Source organism: Phyllobates terribilis, unplaced genomic scaffold (genome assembly GCF_046119375.1).
Source record: "Phyllobates terribilis strain yellow unplaced genomic scaffold, ASM4611937v1 Scaffold_7__3_contigs__length_470593459, whole genome shotgun sequence".
Taxonomy (NCBI): Eukaryota; Metazoa; Chordata; class Amphibia; order Anura; family Dendrobatidae; genus Phyllobates; species Phyllobates terribilis.
The window spans coordinates 292,315,560-292,336,245 of NW_027362767.1; the positions used below are offsets into that span (position 1 = coordinate 292,315,560).

At 41.9% G+C, this 20,686-nt stretch overlaps 1 protein-coding gene across 6 annotated transcripts in view; it reads right to left on the bottom strand.

Annotated features, from left to right (window-relative positions):
* MED12 (mediator complex subunit 12) overlaps positions 1 to 20,686 on the bottom strand; it is a 65,676-nt gene that overhangs the window by 22,585 nt on the left and 22,405 nt on the right. For 4 of the 6 annotated variants that reach the window (XM_073640984.1, XM_073640985.1, XM_073640983.1 and 1 more), the window contains exons 8-25: positions 20,316 to 20,462; positions 20,123 to 20,222; positions 19,890 to 20,026; positions 19,670 to 19,801; positions 19,447 to 19,600; positions 18,818 to 19,047; positions 17,770 to 17,850; positions 17,366 to 17,530; positions 17,145 to 17,289; positions 16,940 to 17,058; positions 15,440 to 15,583; positions 15,183 to 15,346; positions 12,052 to 12,183; positions 8,419 to 8,646; positions 8,187 to 8,331; positions 7,734 to 7,854; positions 495 to 596; positions 282 to 395 (exon numbers count right to left, since the gene is read on the bottom strand). In XM_073640984.1, coding sequence (XP_073497085.1) covers positions 282 to 395; positions 495 to 596; positions 7,734 to 7,854; positions 8,187 to 8,331; positions 8,419 to 8,646; positions 12,052 to 12,183; positions 15,183 to 15,346; positions 15,440 to 15,583; positions 16,940 to 17,058; positions 17,145 to 17,289; positions 17,366 to 17,530; positions 17,770 to 17,850; positions 18,818 to 19,047; positions 19,447 to 19,600; positions 19,670 to 19,801; positions 19,890 to 20,026; positions 20,123 to 20,222; positions 20,316 to 20,462 — 2,560 coding nt within the window. The remainder of the gene's footprint in view (positions 1 to 281; positions 396 to 494; positions 597 to 7,733; positions 7,855 to 8,186; positions 8,332 to 8,418; positions 8,647 to 12,051; positions 12,184 to 15,182; positions 15,347 to 15,439; positions 15,584 to 16,939; positions 17,059 to 17,144; positions 17,290 to 17,365; positions 17,531 to 17,769; positions 17,851 to 18,817; positions 19,048 to 19,446; positions 19,601 to 19,669; positions 19,802 to 19,889; positions 20,027 to 20,122; positions 20,223 to 20,315; positions 20,463 to 20,686) is intronic. The other 2 variants (XM_073640986.1, XM_073640987.1) reach the window with 1 other exon arrangement.

A 20,686-nucleotide genomic window follows, 5' to 3' on the forward strand; every position in this document is an offset into this window, starting at 1 on the left:
GTGAGACTGAACAATAAGTGGTCAGCCAATGTCTACTTTGTAGGCATCACTAATTTAATTAAACTGCACTAATCCAAACTGCCGTCTCAGGTGACCAAGACAAGATGGTAAACTTGGGAAAAATCACAAAAATAAATGAGTTTCACATACTGCTGTACTTGCTTTTTTCTCTAAAAACGCAGCAAAACCTGATAGCTATGTTCACATAGTAATGACAGCCCACACCCCTCACCCCCCCCCACTTAAAAAAAAAATACAAAATACAAATAAATACAACTGACCCAGCATAAATATTGCCTTAAGAACAGCAAAAAGTGCTCCTGGTACTATGCGATTCTGAGATGCTGCAAGAAGATGGCGGTCACAAGAAGAGCGAATGCCAAATGTTGCTTTATCTGAAAGAAAAAAAAAAAAAAAAAAAAAAACACGATGAAAACCAAAATGATTTGTTTTTACTTCTATATACTAATTAACCATTTACACCATTAACTTACTGCTGTCTGGCTCATAAGGATTCAGCTGAGGCGTCCTAAACAGATGAAGCAGAATACGGCAAGTGAGACGCGCTCCAGACTCAGAATCCTGTTCACTACAAGCTGCGAAGAAAACCAGCTCAGATGTTACATTAGCAAAACAGAACGGGCAACAGATGAAGAGGAGAGAAAACATTTTTATCCAACATGTTCATGAAATAAACTGCAGGCCAGTGTATAGCATCATCCTTATCAAGTACAAAACAATGGTAAAGTAATTAATGCCATGTGTAATGGTACACAATAGCTTTCATCATATGCTCAAGCTGACAATCTTTACACTTCCCACTCAACGCACAAAATTGCACAGCGCTTATTTAAGTGCGCACAGGAGAAGCCTCCGCAGGACCGCACCAGATTTCTCTTTAATGATTCTGCAACTAATCAAACTAAAGAGAACAAATTGCATCAAAGGAAGACCCGAGTGCCTGTCCAAAGGGAGCTGGAGGAAAGAGAACAATCATGACTCTTATACACACACTATTTTAACCTAGAAAAAAAAGGGACTGCATATAGTATCACTAAATAAAAGGATCTTTAGTTATGTGGAAGTCTTTGGAGTTTTACTTCCTGAGGGCAGTCTTTTGTCTATTTTCCTTCCAAACTCAAAAAGCATTACAATGAACCGGCTCTTACGTGTATGCAATCCTTAAAGAAAAACTTTCACCAATTTCTGCATGTTAAACTGGCTAATTTAAGGTAAAAGTGCAGGAGAACTCAATAAAATGTAGTTTGTTTGGGGTTTTTTTGTTGTTTTTTTCCTTCTTTCGATTGAGGACATATTGGCTTCTAAAGGTTAGGGTGCAGACTATACTTATTTCCCCTTCAACCAAGGAGACAATAAGAGACTCTTCTCTCGGGGTGTTTACTTTTTCACAGTCTGATTTTACCCAAATCATAAGAGAAGGTAAGAACCGGCCTTTTCACTTTGATCTGGGGAGAATGATCTGTCTAACTTCATCACAATGAGACATCCTCACCACTGGTGCTTACTGTTATTAGAAGTGTTAGGAGAAGATGGCTGTGCTGTTAAATCGCTTCATACAATGCTCTAAGGCTGCGTGCCCACTATGCGTTTTTCAAGCGTTTTTGCAGCAGAATTTCCGCAGAGAAAAACGCTTGGTAATACGTGCCCCGTGGTCCCCAATGATAATCCGCATGTGCTGTGCGGAAAAATACGCAGCATGTCCATTAATTTTGTGGACATGCAGCATAATTGCCACCATTGACTTGCATTGAATCGCTTAATATCGGCTTGACTACATGTGCACATGCGGATATTAAGCGATTCAATGTGCGGAGGTTACCCGGGTCTGGAGAAGAGGAGACTCTCCTCCAGATCCAGGTACCATAGAACCTGTTAAAAAAAAAAATTTAAAATAATAAATACACATTATACTCCCCTTCTGATGGCCCCCGGTCTCCTGTATGATGCGTCCTGGCTCCCCGGCAGCTTGTGATGGTCTAAAAGGACCTTCCATGACGTCATTTAGTCATGTGACAGGTCACGCGACCGCTGACTACGGCGGTTGCATGACCTGTCACATGACTAAATGAAGTCATGACAGGTCCTTTCACACCACCGCGAGCCGTACAAGATACCGGACGCAGCGGAGAAAAGACCGGGGGCCATCAGAAGGTGAGTATAATGTTTTTTTTTTTTTTAACCATTTTTATTCTTTTTTTTAACTAAAAAAGCGCTTGATAACCTGCATGCAGAAATGCATGCAAAAACGCTTGACAAACGCTTCTACCTGGCAGAAAAAATGCATGTAAAATCCGCATGCGCTTTTCCTGCCAGGGAGATGCGGAAAAAGTCTGCAGCATTTCTACATCATGGGCACTTAGCCTTAAACTATTCCAGGTATTGAGGAATAATGACCAGATAAAAGGGGTAGATCCGGAGCGATGTATGTAACAAACGTTGCTCCCCGCTGCAGCTCTCCTCTCACAGTCTGCAGTTCTTCTGCAATGACATTCAGAATGTAATGATATGACAGTACCAGGAGAGGAGAGCTGCAGCAAGAGAGCAGTTAATCCAGTTAATTTGTCAAGTTCTGGGTATTCCGAATTGCCCCAACGACGACTATTTTTAGCTTTTTCCCCCAGACTTTTGTCTATACAAAACATTGTTACAGGGGCAGGTTTGAGAGACACCGAAAATCTAACATTTGGGTTAAGTTGTGTCCTTTAAAACACACATCTCCGCATGATCATAGAGGATGAAGAGGCTACGCCTTCCCTGCTCCAGACTCTTAAGTGCTGTAGTTGCAAGGAGATGCAATATAGAAAAGGGTCAGGTATCGCTGGTCCTCTAATGATCTTGGGTTACTATAAGGTTTGTAACTCAATCCTGGAAATTCCTTTTTTCCATATCAAAACCCCCGGAATATACTGTCGGTCTTGTGAAAGATACAAGCCAGCCAAATTTAGTTCACCTGATAAACCTTCATATTCAGGTGGCGGCTTAGGGCCTAATGTCATCAGAGAGGACTTGTCCCAGTTAACTGAAAAACCTGAGAGGGTTCCAAAATTATTCATTATGGAGATTACTTCCTTCAATGAATTTGGACAGTCGCTAAGAAATAACATGTTGTCTGCATATAAGGCGACACTTCCATTTAATGAACCATATTGAAAGCCCTTCACCATTGTGGACACTCAACACCACCATAAGGGGCTCAAATCGCTATTGAGATTAGTACCAGGGATAGAGGGCAGCCTCGTTCCTCTACATGAAGAGAGGTGTCCCAACATCATACCATTTGCCTTTACCCTGGCCATCGGAGGTGAATATATCAACTGAACCCAGGAAATGAATCACTTACCGAAACCCATATTTGACAGCACAGCCCAAGGTACTCCCATTCTACACTATCAAACGCTTTGGCTGCGCCAAGCGATGCCACTGCCTTCACACAACTGTCATCTGAAGGTAATTGCATATTAAAATACAGGCGTCCAATATTCACTGCTGTTGATTTATTTGGCATGAATCCCATCTGTTCTGAATGTATAATGGAGGTGATGACTCTGTAGAGACGATTTGCCAAGATTTTGGCTAATATTTTAACATCTACCGTTAACAATGAAATTGGACGATAGGATTCCGGGAGTCGGGGATCTATATCTTGTTTGGGAATAACCACAATAGTGGCTTCATTCATAGAAGATGGCAGGCTACCATCTTCTAACGCAGTATTAAAAACAGCTAATCACTGAGGTAATACAATGCCGCTAAATTGCTGACTGGTAGTCAGTCTATCTCAGGGGATTTATTATTGGCCATCGAGCCTAGTGCCATTTCAAGTTCTTTGAAACTAAGGGGGGGGGGGGGGGGGTGTCAAAAAGATTAATACTTTCGAATTTCTATTTTGGCAAATTCAGGAGTGGTGGTCAAGAAGATCTGCAGGTCTTCCTCAGAAGGGGAAACCTTAGATCCATAAAGTGAAAAGAACAACAAAAAAAATAAAGTAAAAGAAGGTGTGTAGAGGAGGATGTTGACAATAGAGAACTCTCGGCAATCCAAAGGGCATGGCTAACTGCACTGAACGGGGGTCATAGTTCTCAGCTACGCAACGCAATAATAAAAATGGCTCAATTTGCCAGTTTAAAAGATAACCGACAGCCCAATTACTACATATGACTATTTGAGGGGTTTCTTGCCTTTATATATGACTATTTGAGGGGTTTCTTGCCTTTATCGCCGGACCTTGAAAATCACAGCCTAGTCCAGTGGCTGAAGCCTGGAGCTAATTTTCTGGCCCACCAAACAGAACCCACCTAAAAACCATCTTCGACAGTCAAAGAGGCCAAAGACTACAGATGAACAGACTCTGAAACCAATCAGAGCACATTACTAAGTGTGGTCTTCACCCTACAACCGAAGCCAGGCACTAGATTTTCAGACCTTCCTAATGCAGTGATGAGTGGACCAGCTGGCTCCCCACACCTAAGCTCCTTTTACCTACTAATTTACCTTAAGCTGCCCTGCCACATACTCAATAAAGGCAAATTTAATACTCGGTCTGTGTCGGCAAACATCTGGAGTGCCTCTGAAAGGGAGACCCCTCTTAAAACGCCATACCTACTTCCATCTGCCCATGCTCCTCATTGCTGGGAGAGGAGCTTCTACAAGCATTTTCGACCTAAGTGACATCCTTTACAATCAGTGAATAAAAGCTGAGAGAATTTTTTCAGACACCCTCGGGAGTCTACTACATTCTAGCTTCCATACATCCGTACCCAGCACCTGAGATTTAACACAATCACGAGAACATTTTGCCAGCTATACCTTCTCCATGGAATTTCAGCTAAGAGTAAGAGTGCTCACCGAACCATTGTGGGACAATTCTCAGCTACTAATTCCTCTAATATAGACTAGAGCAAATGGTTCACTATTGCACTCTGTACCAAAACAGCCTATGTATCCTCTTTATAGTGCCTCTTGACAGCTACTGGAAGAAGTAGGATTCGGATCTGGGTACTTGTTGGTCACTACTTGATTGCCAAACCTTTTGCATTCATGCAGCCTCAATTGTTCACCACTGGCTTCATTACCTGCCTTCTCCTTTCGAGTGAACCTATGGACATCTCAACATTTATTCTTCTGTGTTCCTTTAGTCAAACTCCTTTCCTCCTTGTACAAAGAATCGCTTTGATTGGTTAATCAGTGAACAGAAGCTCAAAGAATATGTCCGCACCGAAATCACAGGAGGAAACTGGTACTTAATGCTCCTAAAAATACAATCTCCAAACATAAAGGCAAACTTACTTCCCCTACTAAAGATCGTGATGCTGATCCAGAGGCTAAACCCACCCATTCAGAAAGTTTTTGCACAGCTACTATTTGTTATTGATACCAGCAACACATCACTCACTGGGAAAATTGAAGTGGTCCAAACTGATGCGAGTCTCATTCATTAAGACATGACCACCCTAAATGCCACGATTGGAGAACTCAAAAGCAGGGTCCATCATGGGACAGACCAGCTGAACCCACTTCCAAATTCCTCAGAAACCTAAAAATAAGTAGATAAATGGCAACAAAAAGAAAATCTACAAAATCATCCGAGATGCAATAATCTGCGGATTATCCTCCCATACTCACAGAACAATAGTGAAAGTGTAGACCTCGTTCCTTCCAAACCACCACCCCTAGGAACTCCTACATATCCCTTTCTAGCCAAACTCAACTCCAAAGACCAGGATACAGCGCTACTTGTGGCAAGAATAAAAAGGACCCCTGACCTACAACAATAGCCGGTCTCCATCTTCCCTGACATTTCAGTGGAACTTCAAAAGCAGCAAGCTACTTTTACGAAAGTGAAGAAAAAAAAGTGCAAAGAAAGAGGCATCCAATATTACAGCGCAAATCTGGCTTGTTTAAGAATCATCGAGGAAGCAAAAAATGGTCTTCATCACATCATCCGCTGAAGCACACTTCACAAACCCAAGAGCAAGTCGTTCCTTGCTGCAGTTTACAGCTAGACTACTGAGATGTCGACTAAAACCTGTGAACGATAGCAGCTTTTCCCTTTCATCCTCCACCACCACTTTTTTCCCCCTTCTATTAAATGGTCCCACACCCTCAATTCTGGATAAACCTGGGAATTTCATGCATTGCTGAGGTCTACAAACATTATGCTCTTCACTCCTTTGTGCAGCTTTTAGGAGCCCTTTAAACATCCCTAGCTCCTATGTATCGGTCCTTTCAGATGAGACACGTGTTGAACTCACAATTTTTGCCTCCCATTATTCTCATCTCATCATACCTTCTGATTGGGATTTTAAGATACCAGGGTTGCGAAGAACTTAGCTCTGCTTTATACACACACCTACTGTTGGATAAGTCACTCCTCTCCAATGCCTGTGAAGGCGATGTGGAAGTAGTTAATCCCCCACTGACTGGAAGACTGTCCGGATATGACAAGCTCGCACCTTGCTGTCACACCAACAATCCACAATAAGCTGATCCAACTTTAGAAGATATAATCAAACTTACATGACCCACAAGCATTTGTACAAGACAGAATACCATCTACAGACTGCCATCGTTGTGATGCTCCAGTTGCTGACTTTTGCCATTTAATATGGGAATGTCCTGTCATCATAATAAGTGTTGCGCGAATTTGTTCGGCATTTCAAATTCGGGTTCGTGCCAAAAAACAAATCGGCTCCGCCTATGAATATCCTTGATTTGCCACGCTGTCACGCAGACAACATCTGGGTAACAGAGTGGCAAATCAGGGATGTTCGTGAGCAGAGCCGATTTTTTTGGCGCGAACAAGCCGGAACCCCGAACGAACACGAATTTGAAATGCCGAACAAATTCGCTCAACACTAATCATAACTTCCTTCTGGACAGTTATATTTTCCTTGCTTCCCTCCTTTCCATCTAACATGTGGACCCAATCTGACACTGCTATGGGTTCGCGCAATGAAGAACAATGGCAAGATTATACAAAATTTTTAAAGAAATGTTATTTATGGTCAGAAATACAATTGCCCTCCACTGGATGTCTGATAGACCCCACTCAGTAAATAAATGGACAGCGATAACCAACATGATACATTTTTCAGATGGAATTATTTTTCATAATTGGGGATGTCCAGCCTGATTTTAGAAAGTTTGTGGTCCATGGGTAGACACATTCTACTTTATAGAAAATGTACAGTATAAAGCAAAGTATTGATGATAACTTATTTTAATTGAAATGCTTTCTCCCCCCCACCCCTTTTTTCTTTTAATCTTTTCTCCTCTGTATTCTTGTTAGTCTGCATTATGAAACATTCTGGCGTCTCGCATGCCACTTTGGGATCCTTAATGCTGTCTGGAAGTCACATTTTGCCGGAATTAAGTCTTTTGGCAAAATTATGTACAAGCTATACACAATGCACTCATTTCATTTTCATATTTGTTATCTGTGCACCATATTTTAGAGAAATTTCTATTTGCATTATGTTACATGAAACTAATTTGAAAAAAAAAAAGTAAAATATAAAAAACCCTCAGCTGTTTAACAAACTATATGAAAAATGTCAGAAGTGATCCAAACTTTATGTTCCAGATAGATATATATATATATATATATATATATATATATATATATATATATATATATATATATATATATATATATATTTTAGATGCATTTCTATGAATAAGGCACATTATATCAATAACAAATATTAACCCACCTGCTGTAAGAAGAGATGGGATGGCCGCACATCGGATCAGATCCTCAAGTGGAAAACACTGGCGAGCAACTAGAATTGCAACAAACGTTGCAAGCGAATCATGGAAAGACAAGTCACTGACCTACATTGATTGGGAAAGAAAAAAAAATGTAACGGAAAGCGATGAACTATGAACAGCGCATGTAAAAGACCTTCTATGTATGATAAGGTCATCATTTAAGATTATAGTTATAACATGTGGAACTATTTAATTGTTTTCCTTCCAAATTTTGAAACAACATGATTGGAAAATACCATTGCTCATTAAAAGATCTTAGAATGAGGCAAATTCCATGGAAAGACGGGTGATTATTAAATAGTGCCAAGCACATAACAGCACATTCACCGCTCAAAGAAAGTGAAAGAAAACGCAAAAATGTAGACGATATAGATATAAATTTCCATGAGACTCACATCGACATTACACAGCAAGTCGTTGAAGCCGCAGGTGCCGTTATTAGATGAGCAGCACAGGGCTTTCAGGACTCCCAGCCATTCAGAGCTCAGATCTTTGCAGGATCCGGTCAACTCGGCGCAGAGAATAGCAATGTCATTAATTCTGCATAAAAAAAAAAAAAGAGAGAACTGTAACACAATTCTGATCATTTCAGCTGCAAAATCCCCGAATATGACCCTCCATCTTTACCCATCAGTGTCATGGTCTCCCGCGCACACATGTACAAGTGCATTGCACACAAAGCTGTAGCGATTGGTGGGAGAATCTCGCAGAAGCTTTCCCAGCATGCCAAAGTTATAATTATGTTCTGTCGGATTAGAGATTGTTTCCAGCATAAACTCCTGTTCCCACAACATGTTGGAGTCAGATGGATCCACTATGCAGTATATAGTGTTCTTCACTTTGGAGCAGAAATCACTATAATAAAAAGGGGGAAAAAAACCCAAGTCATTCCTGTAGAGCAGTCACAGAGGAATAAGAGAACAGTGTACAGCAACGGGCAGCGCAACGCCTTTGTAAAATAAACAGGCAAGTTCTGGCAACTAAAACATAAAGAAGCCATATGACTAAGGAAACATTTACTGGGGTGTCCTCCTAACGACAACTGTCAATCAATAAACAAATTCATCTCTAATAACAGTAAAGCTCCACTTTGGAGCCAGAAGGGTTCCCTATACAAGGAGGACACTGCCGAAATAAAATTCACGGCAGGCTTCACAAACCATGGACCCACAAGTCCTTACAGCCGCTCTCCATGCATATTAGTCCGCATCCAATAACATCTAGAAAGAGACACGTTGTACATCTCTGTATATAAATGCATGTGTAAAAATTGCCCATGACAAGCAAATTCCACCCTTCATTTTTTTTTTTTTTTTGAGAAACCCTTTGGAACATGAATGCAGCAACCCAATCACCCATTATGTTCCCATCAGAGTGTCCTTTTTCACATTTTATGTACTTTGAATAAACCCTTCACCTAACAGACAAACTACTCTACAGGTCAGATGATTGAGGTCCGGGATACCCTAAGATCATACATGTCAAACTCTGGCCCATGGGCCAAATCTGGCCTGCAGGGTGGTTATATTTGGCCCGCGACACCAGAACGACACCCCCTATGTGGGGCCCATTATTCTGTATGGAGGACTATGTGGGGCCATTATTCTGATTATTCTGTATGGAGGACTATGTGGAGCCATTATTCTGTATGGAGGACTATGTGGGGCCCATTATCCTGTATGGAGGACTATGTGGGGCCCATTATACTGTATGGAGGACTATGGGGGCCCAATATTCTGTATGGAGGACTATGGGGGGCCCATTATTCTGTATGGAGGACTATGTGGGGCCATTATTCTGATTATTCTGTATGGAGGACTATGTGGAGCCATTATTCTGTATGGAGGACTATGTGGGGCCCATTATACTGTATGGAGGACTATGTGGGGCCCATAACACTGTATGGAGGACTATGGGGGGCCCAATATTCTGTATGGAGGACTATGGGGGGCCCATTATTCTGAATGGAGGACTATGTGGGGCCCATAACACTGTATGGAGGACTATGTGGGGCCCATTATTCTGTATGGAGGACTATGTGGGGCCCATTATTCTGTATGGAGGACTATGTGGGGCCCATTATTCTGTATGGAGGACTATGTGGGGCCCATTATTCTGATTATTCTGTATGGAGGACTATGTGGTGCCCATTATCCTGTATGGAGGACTATGTGGGGCCCATAACACTGTATGGAGGACTATGGGGGGCCCAATATTCTGTATGGAGGACTATGGGGGGCCCATTATTCTGTATGGAGGACTATGTGGGGCCCATTATTCTGTATGGAGGACTATGTGGGGCCCATTATTCTGTATGGAGGACTATGTGGGGCCCATTATTCTGTAAGGAGGACTATGTGGGGCCCATTATTCTGTATGCAGGACTATGTGGGGCCCATTATTCTGTATGGAGGACTATGTGGGGCCCATTATTCTGTATGGAGGACTATGTGGGGCCCATTATTCTGTATGGAGGACTATGTGGGGCCCATTATTCTGTATGGAGGACTATGTGGGGCCCATTATTCTGTATGGAGGACTATGTGGGGCCCATTATTCTGTATGGAGGACTATGTGGGGCCCATTATTCTGTATGGAGGACTATGTGGGGCCCATTATTCTGTATGGAGGACTATGTGGGGCCCATTATTCTGTATGGAGGACTATGTGGGGCCCATTATTCTGTATGGAGGACTATGTGGGGCCCATTATTCTGTATGGAGGACTATGTGGGGCCCATTATTCTGTATGGAGGACTATGTGGGGCCCATTATTCTGTATGGAGGACTATGTGGGGCCCATTATTCTGTATGGAGGACTATGTGGGGCCCATTATTCTGTATGGAGGACTATGTGGGGCCATTATACTGTATGGAGGACTATGTGGGGCTCATTATACTGTATGGAGGACTATGTGAGGCCATTATACTGTATGGAGGGCTATGTGGGGCCCATTATTCTGTATGGAGGACTATGTGGGCCCATTATTCTGTATGGAGGACTATGTGGGGCCCATTATTCTGTATGGAGGACTATGTGGGGCCATTATACTGTATGGAGGACTATGTGGGGCTCATTATACTGTATGGAGGACTATGTGAGGCCATTATACTGTATGGAGGGCTATGTGGGGCCCATTATTCTGTATGGAGGACTATGTGGGGCCATTATTCTGTATGGAGGACTATGTGGGGCCCATTATTCTGTATGGAGGACTATGTGGGGCCCATTATTCTGTATGGAGGACTATGTGGGGCCATTATTCTGATTATTCTGTATGGAGGACTATGTGGGGCTCATTATACTGTATGGAGGACTATGTGAGGCCATTATACTGTATGGAGGACTATGTGGGGCTCATTATACTGTATGGAGGGCTATGTGAGGCCATTATACTGTATGGAGGACTATGTGGGGCCCATTGTTCTGTATGGAGGACTATGTGGGGCCCATTGTTCTGTATGGAGGACTATGTGGGGCCCATTATTCTGTATGGAGGACTATGTGGGGCCCATTATTCCGTATGGAGGACTATGTGGGGCCCATTATTCCGTATGGAGGACTATGTGGGGCCCATTATTCCGCATGGAGGACTATGTGGGGCCCATTATTCCGTATGGAGGACTATGTGGGGCCCATTATTCCGTATGGAGGACTATGTGGGGCCCATTATTCCGTATGGAGGACTATGTGGGGCCCATTATTCCGTATGGAGGACTATGTGGGGCCCATTATTCCGTATGGAGGACTATGTGGGGCCCATTATTCCGTATGGAGGACTATGTGGGGCCCATTATTCTGTATGGAGGACTATGTGGGGCCCATTATTCTGTATGGAGGACTATGTGGGGCCCATTATTCTGTATGGAGGACTATGTGGGGCCCATTGTTCTGTATGGAGGACTATGGGGGGCCATTATACTGTATACTGGTTGGCCTGCAACTTTGTCCAAGTTTTTCATTTAGGCTCTGTGTTTGAGTTTGACATCCCTGGCCTAGATAGACATCCACCTTAACTGTGGAAATACCGAGAAACAGCTGCACAGGACCAGGTAAAATAAGTGATTATTGGAGGGAAGATTGTATTGGAACAGAAGTTGTATTACAGTCATTTCCCAGTTCACAGTGCTGTAAAAGTAATGCCGACCAAGAAAAAGTTAAAAAGAAAAACCACACAATAAATGTAAGCGATTGCTTACTTTTGCAGACTGAATGTGAACTAGATGGACCTAGGGTCTTTATTCAACCCATGTTACTTACCTAAATAGTTCTCCATATTTGCTTTTAAGGTGACTGCAAGACATGTACAAGTCATACAAATATGCAAGAATACAACGTTCAGCAGAGGAACCATCTGACCGGTTCATGCCATGCTTTACCACTCCACACAGACTGTAAGAGAAGAAATATATAACATTAAGACACTAACCCCAGAATTGAGTTATCTTAGGCCAGCCATACACATTAGATGGCTGACAGCCGAAGGATGCTTCCGATGATCTTCTGGCCGACAGCCATCTCTGCCGTTGCTTCCAAAACACAGATGCACCTTCGTTTGGCCAAGCGCTCCTGTGTTCTCAATAAGAGACCCGCTGACTGACACGTCGGCTAGCGGCTCATCTCAGGGAGAACAATGCGATCATCAGTCCAAACCGTACATGCCCGATCGACATAGCTCCCGACCATCAGTGGGCCAGGGACACCATACACATTAGGCTAGTGTTGACGGAACCCATCAATATGGGCGGGTTCGGCCAACATTAGTCTAAGGTGTATGGGACTTTTCCCAAAAAAGGTTGTCCACATTGGTCACTAGAGTAATTGTGTTACTATCCTTCCTCATCTATATCTCCCACAGTACAATAGAGTGGTCTCCGTTACTGAAGATAAGAAATCATCGAGTTTGAATTGATATGTAAATACGACTGAAGAGCAATTTGTACATCTGAAGCCTCTGACACTCCAGCTCTATTGCCTGCCCAGCACTGCCTGCTCCTGCTTGACTGACGGCCTCTATACTTTGTGACTTCATGCAAACAAGCGGTCAGTCAAGCAGGAGGAGCCAGAGCTGGGCGGGGAATAGAGCTGGAGTGACAGAAGCTTCAGACCTACCATAGCTCTTCAGCCTCATACCAATTGAAATGACAATTTCTCAGTAATGTAGGAATGGACTGGCCATGTAAATATAGTGCTAGACTTGTCTTTGAAAAAGAGTAACATATACATAGTTTGGGGAGTGAAATCCTGCTGACCCATTCCCTTTAAACCCTACTCCTAGCTGACCTTTTCCCAGTATACAATCGTAGGCAAAAGTTTTGAGTGACACAAATTCTGGTTTTCACAAAGTTTAATGCTTCAGTGTTTTTAGAATCTTTCACCAGATATTTGCATAGTTACTGAAGTACAATTATCAGCACTTCATACATTTTTTTTATCTTTTATTGACAAATACATCAAGTTTATGGAATATTTACAGTGTTGTCCCTTATTTTTCAAGAATTCTGCCCATCGCCCTGGCAGCTGGATATCAGCTTCTGGGCCACATCCTCATCGATTACAACCCATTCTTGTCTAATCAGTGCTTGGGATTGAGATCTGGAAAGTTTCCTGGTGGTGGACCCAAACTTTCACTATTTTGTTCAACAAGCCACTTTGCTATCACTTTTGCCTTGTGACACGGTCTCCTTGTGTCAGGCGCAACACATTTTTGGCCACAACTGTACACAGCAAAACGGATAAGTGAATGTTTCCTGCAATATCTTAAGTTGCATTTTACTTTCCTATAGAAGGTGATCGGAAGTAGCAAATAATTTAAAATTTTCCAATAAAAAACCCAATAAAAATAACTGATTTACATTGTTGATATAAAAGTATTTACACACAAAAAACACATAAAATAAGCCTGGTAGCACTCTACTTGTATCATTACCACAAGTTCCAAAGTATTATGCAAATGCTATGCTCTGATTTTCCTATATGGTTGATGCAAATGAGTCAGTATAATGCTCAAATCATCAACAGTTAAACAAAAATAAAAAATATTCCAAACATTTTATAGGTTGTAAAGAACTGAAAATGGTAATTCGCAGCATTAGGAGCTCATATTTACGGAAATGAAATGCTTTTTTAATCCAAGTTACATGTTAACATAGGACCCCTTCTCTGATATCATCTTCACGATTCTTGCATCCATTGAACATGTGAGTTTTTGGATAGTTCCTGCTTGAATTTCTTTGCAGGATGTCAGAATAGACTCCCACAGCTGATGTTTTGTTGTGATCGGCCTCCCACCCTCATAGGTGTGTTGCTTGAGGTTCTCAATAGGGTTGAGGTCAGGGGAGGATGGTGGCCACACCAGGAGTTTCTCTCCTTTTATGCACATAGCAGCCAATGACTCAGAGGTTTCTTTGTAGGATGAGATGTTGCACTGTCAGCCATGAAGATGACTTTGGCTGGATGGCACGGTTCTTCTTTTTGTACCATGCAAGAAAATGGTCAGTCAGAAACTCTATATACTTTGCTGAGGTAATTTTCTCACCTTCAGAGACCCTACCAGCTCTCTCTCCATGATTCCAGCCTAAAACAGGACTCCTCAATCTCCTTGCTGATGTCGCAGCCTTGTTGGATGGTGGCCATCCACTACTCCAACCATCTGGACCATTCAGGGTCGCACGGCACTCATCAGTAAACAAGACTGTTTTAAAATTAGTCTTTATGTAAGACTGGGACCCGCTGCAACCATTTCTCCTTTTGAGCACTCTTTAGAGGAGGCTGAATAGTAGGTTTATGCACAACTTCAAGGCTGTGGAGAACACTACACTTTGAGGTCCATGGTACTCCAGAGGCACAGCAGCTTCAAGTACCTGTTTGCGGCTTTGTAATGGTATTTTAGCAGCTGCTCTCTTAATCCGATGAATTTGTCTGGCAGAAACCTTCCTCATTATGCCTTTATCTGTACGAACCTGTCTTTGCTCTGTATCAGCCACAAATCTCTTCACAGTTAAGGTTTAAGGTACAATGATCACGGTTAAGGTTTTGTGCAATATCTAATGTTTTCATTCCTTGTCCAAGGCATTTCACTATTTGATGCTTTTAGGCAGCAGAGAGATCCTTTTTCTTTCCCATATTGCTTGAAACCTGTGGCTGCTTAATAATGTGGAACGCCCTTCTTAAGTAGTTTTCCTTTAATTTGGCTCACCAGGCAAACTAAGCATCACTGGTGTTTGAGATTGATTTCGGTGATCCCAAGAGCCCTGAGACAATACCAGCCATTTATTTGAAAAAATAAACTAAATTTTGCATCTTAATGACACTTAAATCCAATTTGCATAATAATTTGGAACGTGGTGTAGACTTATTTCATTTTTCACTTTTTCCTGTATAGCTCTCACCCTTCGAACACCTGTGCGGTCTGCTCCTGGTTGAGAATCAAGCAGGTATTATAATGTCTCAGGACAGCCACAATGCACAAACATAGTCCCATGGTGTAACTACCAACAAGGTCAGAAGACTTAAGAAGGAGCTCTGCTTCAACAACGCTCAGCTCATTCAGCAACTGCAACGATGAAGGAAAAGAGGAGACAAAGCTAAATAAATGTGAAAAGCAAAAATAAATTAAAAAAATAATAATTAAAAGTATAATGCAAACCTGAATAGCAAAGTCAATAAGACCACTAATATTAAGAGAATATTCCATCAAATCAAAGATGAACTGGACATGTTGCACCAGAGGAAGGTGATAAGATAATCCCAAAGCAAAGCTTGTAATTTGTTCAAGTACATTTCGAGAAACCTGCAATCCAAAGAAGAGTTAAAGAGAAGAGTTAAAGATATCCACAAATACAATACTTATAAATCTGGGTTTTAACAATTCGAACATTCGTCGGGAAAAAAAATCTGTAGCATGCTCTATCCTTCAGTGGATTTGACGTTATGCAATGAAAAAGGCCAAATCAGCATCAAAATCTCCATAAACACAGAAACTGCAGATTATTTTATGGAATTATATCTGAACTTAAAGGGAACCAGTCAGATCATATAACAGTATTAACCAGCAAATATAGCGTTAATCTGCAGGCTAATAGCGCTATGAAGGTGCCCGGCCAAAGGACTCAAAGTGACGTACTCAGGAGAAAATTAACTTTCTCTCTCCCAGAAGCCGCCGGCTTTCCGTCAATGTGGTGTGCCCAGAGCAATTACAATCACCGCTCACAGCACTGAGAGTGGCAGCTCTAAGCACACCCCAATACTGACTGACAGCCAGCCGGCTCTTCAGTGCATCAGTAACGAGTCGGCTGTCAGTCAGTGCCGATGTGTGCTTACAGCCGTCTCAGTATTCTGAGTAGTGACTATAATTGCTGTGGGCACACCGCAATGACTGAAAGCAGACGGCTCCTGGGAGAAATAAAGTTAATTTTCTACCAGGTGCCACACTTTCTGTACAGCAGCCAGGCAACTTCATAACGCTATCAATCTGTAGATTAACCCTATATCTGCAGGTTAATAGTGTTATTGCACCTGATAGATTAGAGTTGGGAACAGCCCTAGTCCTGAGAATTTTAAAATGCTGATTGTAGGTAGATGTAATTGGCAAGTTGTTACTATACAGGGCTACAAAAGTGGCTGTGCCTAAAAGGAAAACAAGAAAAGTGATGTATAAATTGGGAATTGTCACACCTGAGGCCACTGGACATGGTTACATAATATATAAGCAACTGAGCAAATTCAAAATGAGGTAATGGAGAAGTGTTGAGTCCGTTATAGATATCAATATAGAGAGATATACATATAGAGATTAGATTATAATATATATATATATATATAGTCTGTAGATGAGAAGTGTATACAGATCAATAAACAAGATACATTTTAAATAATGTGAATGTCTATGAAGGTTTGTGTCAGCGCAGAGTTTTTAAATGGTGTTCATCAGAATAACTACACCATAGTGATCTTACACAGTACACTACAATGTTATTTTCAAGGCGTATTAGGTCTGCTTCACCCAAATCAAGTAAAAAAGAGCAATGAACATAAAGCTAGAAGGGCATCAACAACAAGATGATGGAACGAATCTTAAATATAAAGCCATTCTGCACCTCCCACCACACCACTAACATCACAGCAATCTCTATCCTGAGTGGGCTACCTGAGCTGTAACTTGATGCTGGTCAAAATGTGACAGCTGCTGAAACCTGTGGAAAATTTCTTCTGCTGTAGGAAATGCTTCGGGTTTTACTCGGCGTCTACGTTGTCCTTCATTGGACCCTAGAAGAATAAATTGTACGCCATTATTCATCAAGCTGTGTATTTCACATGACCGAAGTATAAAGATTTAGCTGGGCAGTTCTCACCTGTCTCTGCCGTGCTTTTCCTGTTCAGCACCTTAAGAATGTCTCTGGTGATCTTCTTGATTACATGGCGAGCATCATCTCTTTGCCTGCCCACGCCAAACAGAACGACTAACCTCTGATTGCACTCATGGCTACACGATTCCTCCTGGAGGAGAGAAAATTGGAGACTGAAGCACAGGTAACCCTAGTAGAAAAAATGAAATAACTAAGTCACCACTAACCTGTGGAATAGGGAAATGAGTGGCATACTGGATGTGACGTGGTTGGTCATAAAGGGAAGCCAGCAGGCCATCACCACTTGATGTCTTCACTGGCCGACGGCCTTCATTGTCTCCATCATCAGGGCCTGGGCTACATCCTTCACAACGCATGGCAGGTGAGAACATCTAAAAAGATATCCAACAGCAACTTATAAGAGATTCCTATAAAGCTTTATACAGGATTACTCAAAAGAAAAACTAGTCGTGCATATGGGGATGTGAGGGGTGATGAGCTGTAACCAGTCAGAAGACATCGAGGACACTTGGGTCCTCCAACGCACACCGATAATCACACAGACATCAACAAGTAACATCCAAGGAGGGTAGGTGGGTGGTTAGGAAGGAAGACAAAACATCAAACTTACTTGGAAATCATTTTTCTCCATATCATCAAACAAAGCACCTGAACTGTGGTCAATGTCCATGGTTTCCGAAAGCGTTGTGTCCTAAAATACAGACGTTGCAGAAGTTATATTTATGTCGTAGACTGAAATTAAACAACAACAACATCCACCAAGTCCCAACTCAAGAGAGCAAATCAGCAGTGGTTTAATGGTTTTACCCATGTAAAAAAGAAGTAATCACTTTTTACATTAAACTGTATGGTGTACTTGACGTTATCTGAGATTTAATATGCTGCCATTTGCACAGTGGTCTGTACGACACTTTCAAATACAGAGGCTAAAACTTCACACTACTAAAAAAAAGGGTCATCTAGGACTTAGGTCATCCATATCTGATCAGTGAGGGGTCAACATCCAGCACTCCCACCCATAATTAGTCAACAGATGCTGCAGCGACAGGAAGTAAATCGTGGACAGAGCCAGGATACCATAGCGCTGTATGTCATGTAGGGGCCGTATCAAGAACCGCCAATACGACTTTACTGCCAGCCCCTATGGGACCTGCAAAAACCTGATCAAAGCAAGGGGGGGGGGGGGGTCCAAGACAACCTTTTTAATACACAAAAAGTAGGGACTGTCAGCCCAACAATCTGGGTACTCAGAATCTGATATTCTAGGAACCCTCGCACGGACCGGGTCAGAGTAACAACACAAATAATCGAGCAAACTAAAAAATATCCAGCGTGAAAAATTCAATCCCGGGTAAGGTAAAACTTCACATTTATTAGATGTGATTAAAATACTCCATTAAAATAATACTGGGCACAATATGGTAGCGAAACATCGCGTTTCGCCAGAAAGCCTTATTTATGGTTTTAATCTGGATTAAGGCTTCACGTTGAAATGCTTAGCTCCGCTACGTTATTGTGCCCAGTATCATCTTAATTGCATCTATTAAATGTGAAGTTTTAATTCCCGGGGATTACATTTTTCACGCTGGATATTTTTGGTTTCCAGCTTGATAACCTTTTCAATACACCAACTTACAAAATGTAGCCGTTTTACACACCTCCAGTTTTATACTATTATTCGTCTCTCCCTCCTTGCGGTCTGTATCATCTGCTGCGTCCTCATATGGGGAACGAGGTCGAGGTGCGTGAGGGTCCAGTCCCAGGTCCCCTCTAGATATCAGCGTGCACATATACATGTTGTGAGAAAAGACGTCATGTCGGATAAGCTCGCAAAATAGCAAGACCAGATTAAAGAATTCTACTCGTTCTCCCTCGTTTGTAGGGTCCGCTATAAAAGAAAACAAAGTGCAAGTCGTAAAACAGTACAGAATACAGTGGTAAATATGCTCTGTTGTATAATATCACTAGGTTATAAAGTTCATGCCCCTAACAGGACACGTATGTAAATGTGTTTGTGTGCACTCACTTTACATAGCCGCTTGACTAAGTGGCAGAAAAAGTTTAAGATTTCGAATGTTCCTCTTTAAATATAACCAAGAGAGAACAGACTACACCTTGCCTGAACAAGAGAGCCAGCAGGACCCAATGGTTATAGTAGCCAATCCACATAGAAATAAGATTTCTACACTATTGTTGATATTGGTTCAAGAAACTCTGAATATAAAGCCTATAGACACTGTGATCAAAGTCACAGACCGCCCGACATGTCTGAGCAGCCCATACTCACTTAATACTGGGGCTTGGGTATCAAGAAACTGGAGGAGGACATCCTGAAAAACAGGGGGTGAACTAAGTGCAGACAAAGATCCAGAAGACACAGATCCTTTCTCATCAACAGCTTCAGAGTCTCCACATCTCTGAGAAAAAATAGAGATACCAAACTGCCATCAAAGATTAAAAAAGAAAACTTTAGATAACTAGAAGGAAGCAAAGAGATTTATTATAGATACTTCAGCTTCGATCTCCATCTGTCTCTTCTCCAGCAATTTAGCTACAACTAAGGCACGGTGATGTCCATAGCGCTTGCAACTGACCGCCCACTCACACAGCAGGGCCACGACAGCATCATCATCTGGCGAGATCTACAAAACAAGGGGCATCAGAAAACACTAAAACCACAGACATATACAGAATCAAGTCTAGTGAAGCCACAAGAGACAGCTCCATCACCTCGTGACCATCCTTGCCGAGGCCCAATCCAAAGATGCGATTATAAAGAGAATCCAAGTTGTTACTGAAGTCGGACTTCTCAAAACTGTGGCTATCCAGAACCTCTAGAGTATGAAGAACACGTCCAATGGGAAATCCTAAAATGTGAGAGTAACTTGTAAAAAAAAAAAAAAAAAAAAAAACCTAAAAAAGGAACTAATAATCTAAAAGCTCTGTATACAGCACAAGAGTACCTGCTGTAGCTTCCTGACACTTATCAAAGGACCACCGGACCTCTACTGCTCGCCCACGCTCCTTTATCTGCTGCTCCATTTCCCGAAGTTTTCTTCGAACCTGAGGCATACGTACAACTGATAAGAAAAACTGCCAACAAAGCAAAAGAAAAGGGCATGGAGCATCGACTAGACACTTTTATGCCTTATTTACCTGCTGTGTGAATGCAGAATTGCCCCCTGGCATGGGCAAACTAGAAGGAGCAATTGGAAGGTGATCCAAGGGGGACCCAGTCTTAATTCTGTTGTCAGTCAAAGAGTAATGCCATACAAGAGCACTGGGACAACACAGAACAATACTCTGCAAAAGAATTGGAAAAAGTAACATTATATTCTCCAAAATAGTAAAACCACTAATGGCGTTTCGATCATATAAGTTTTGAAAAATGTTAGCCTCAATCCACTGGGGCCAAATATGGTAAAACCAAAAAGGAAAAAAAATATCTATTTGTGCATAGTGAAAAAAAAAACCAAAAAACTACAGACCCAAAAACAGAAGAAGTTGGTGACAATTCCTACTGAAAA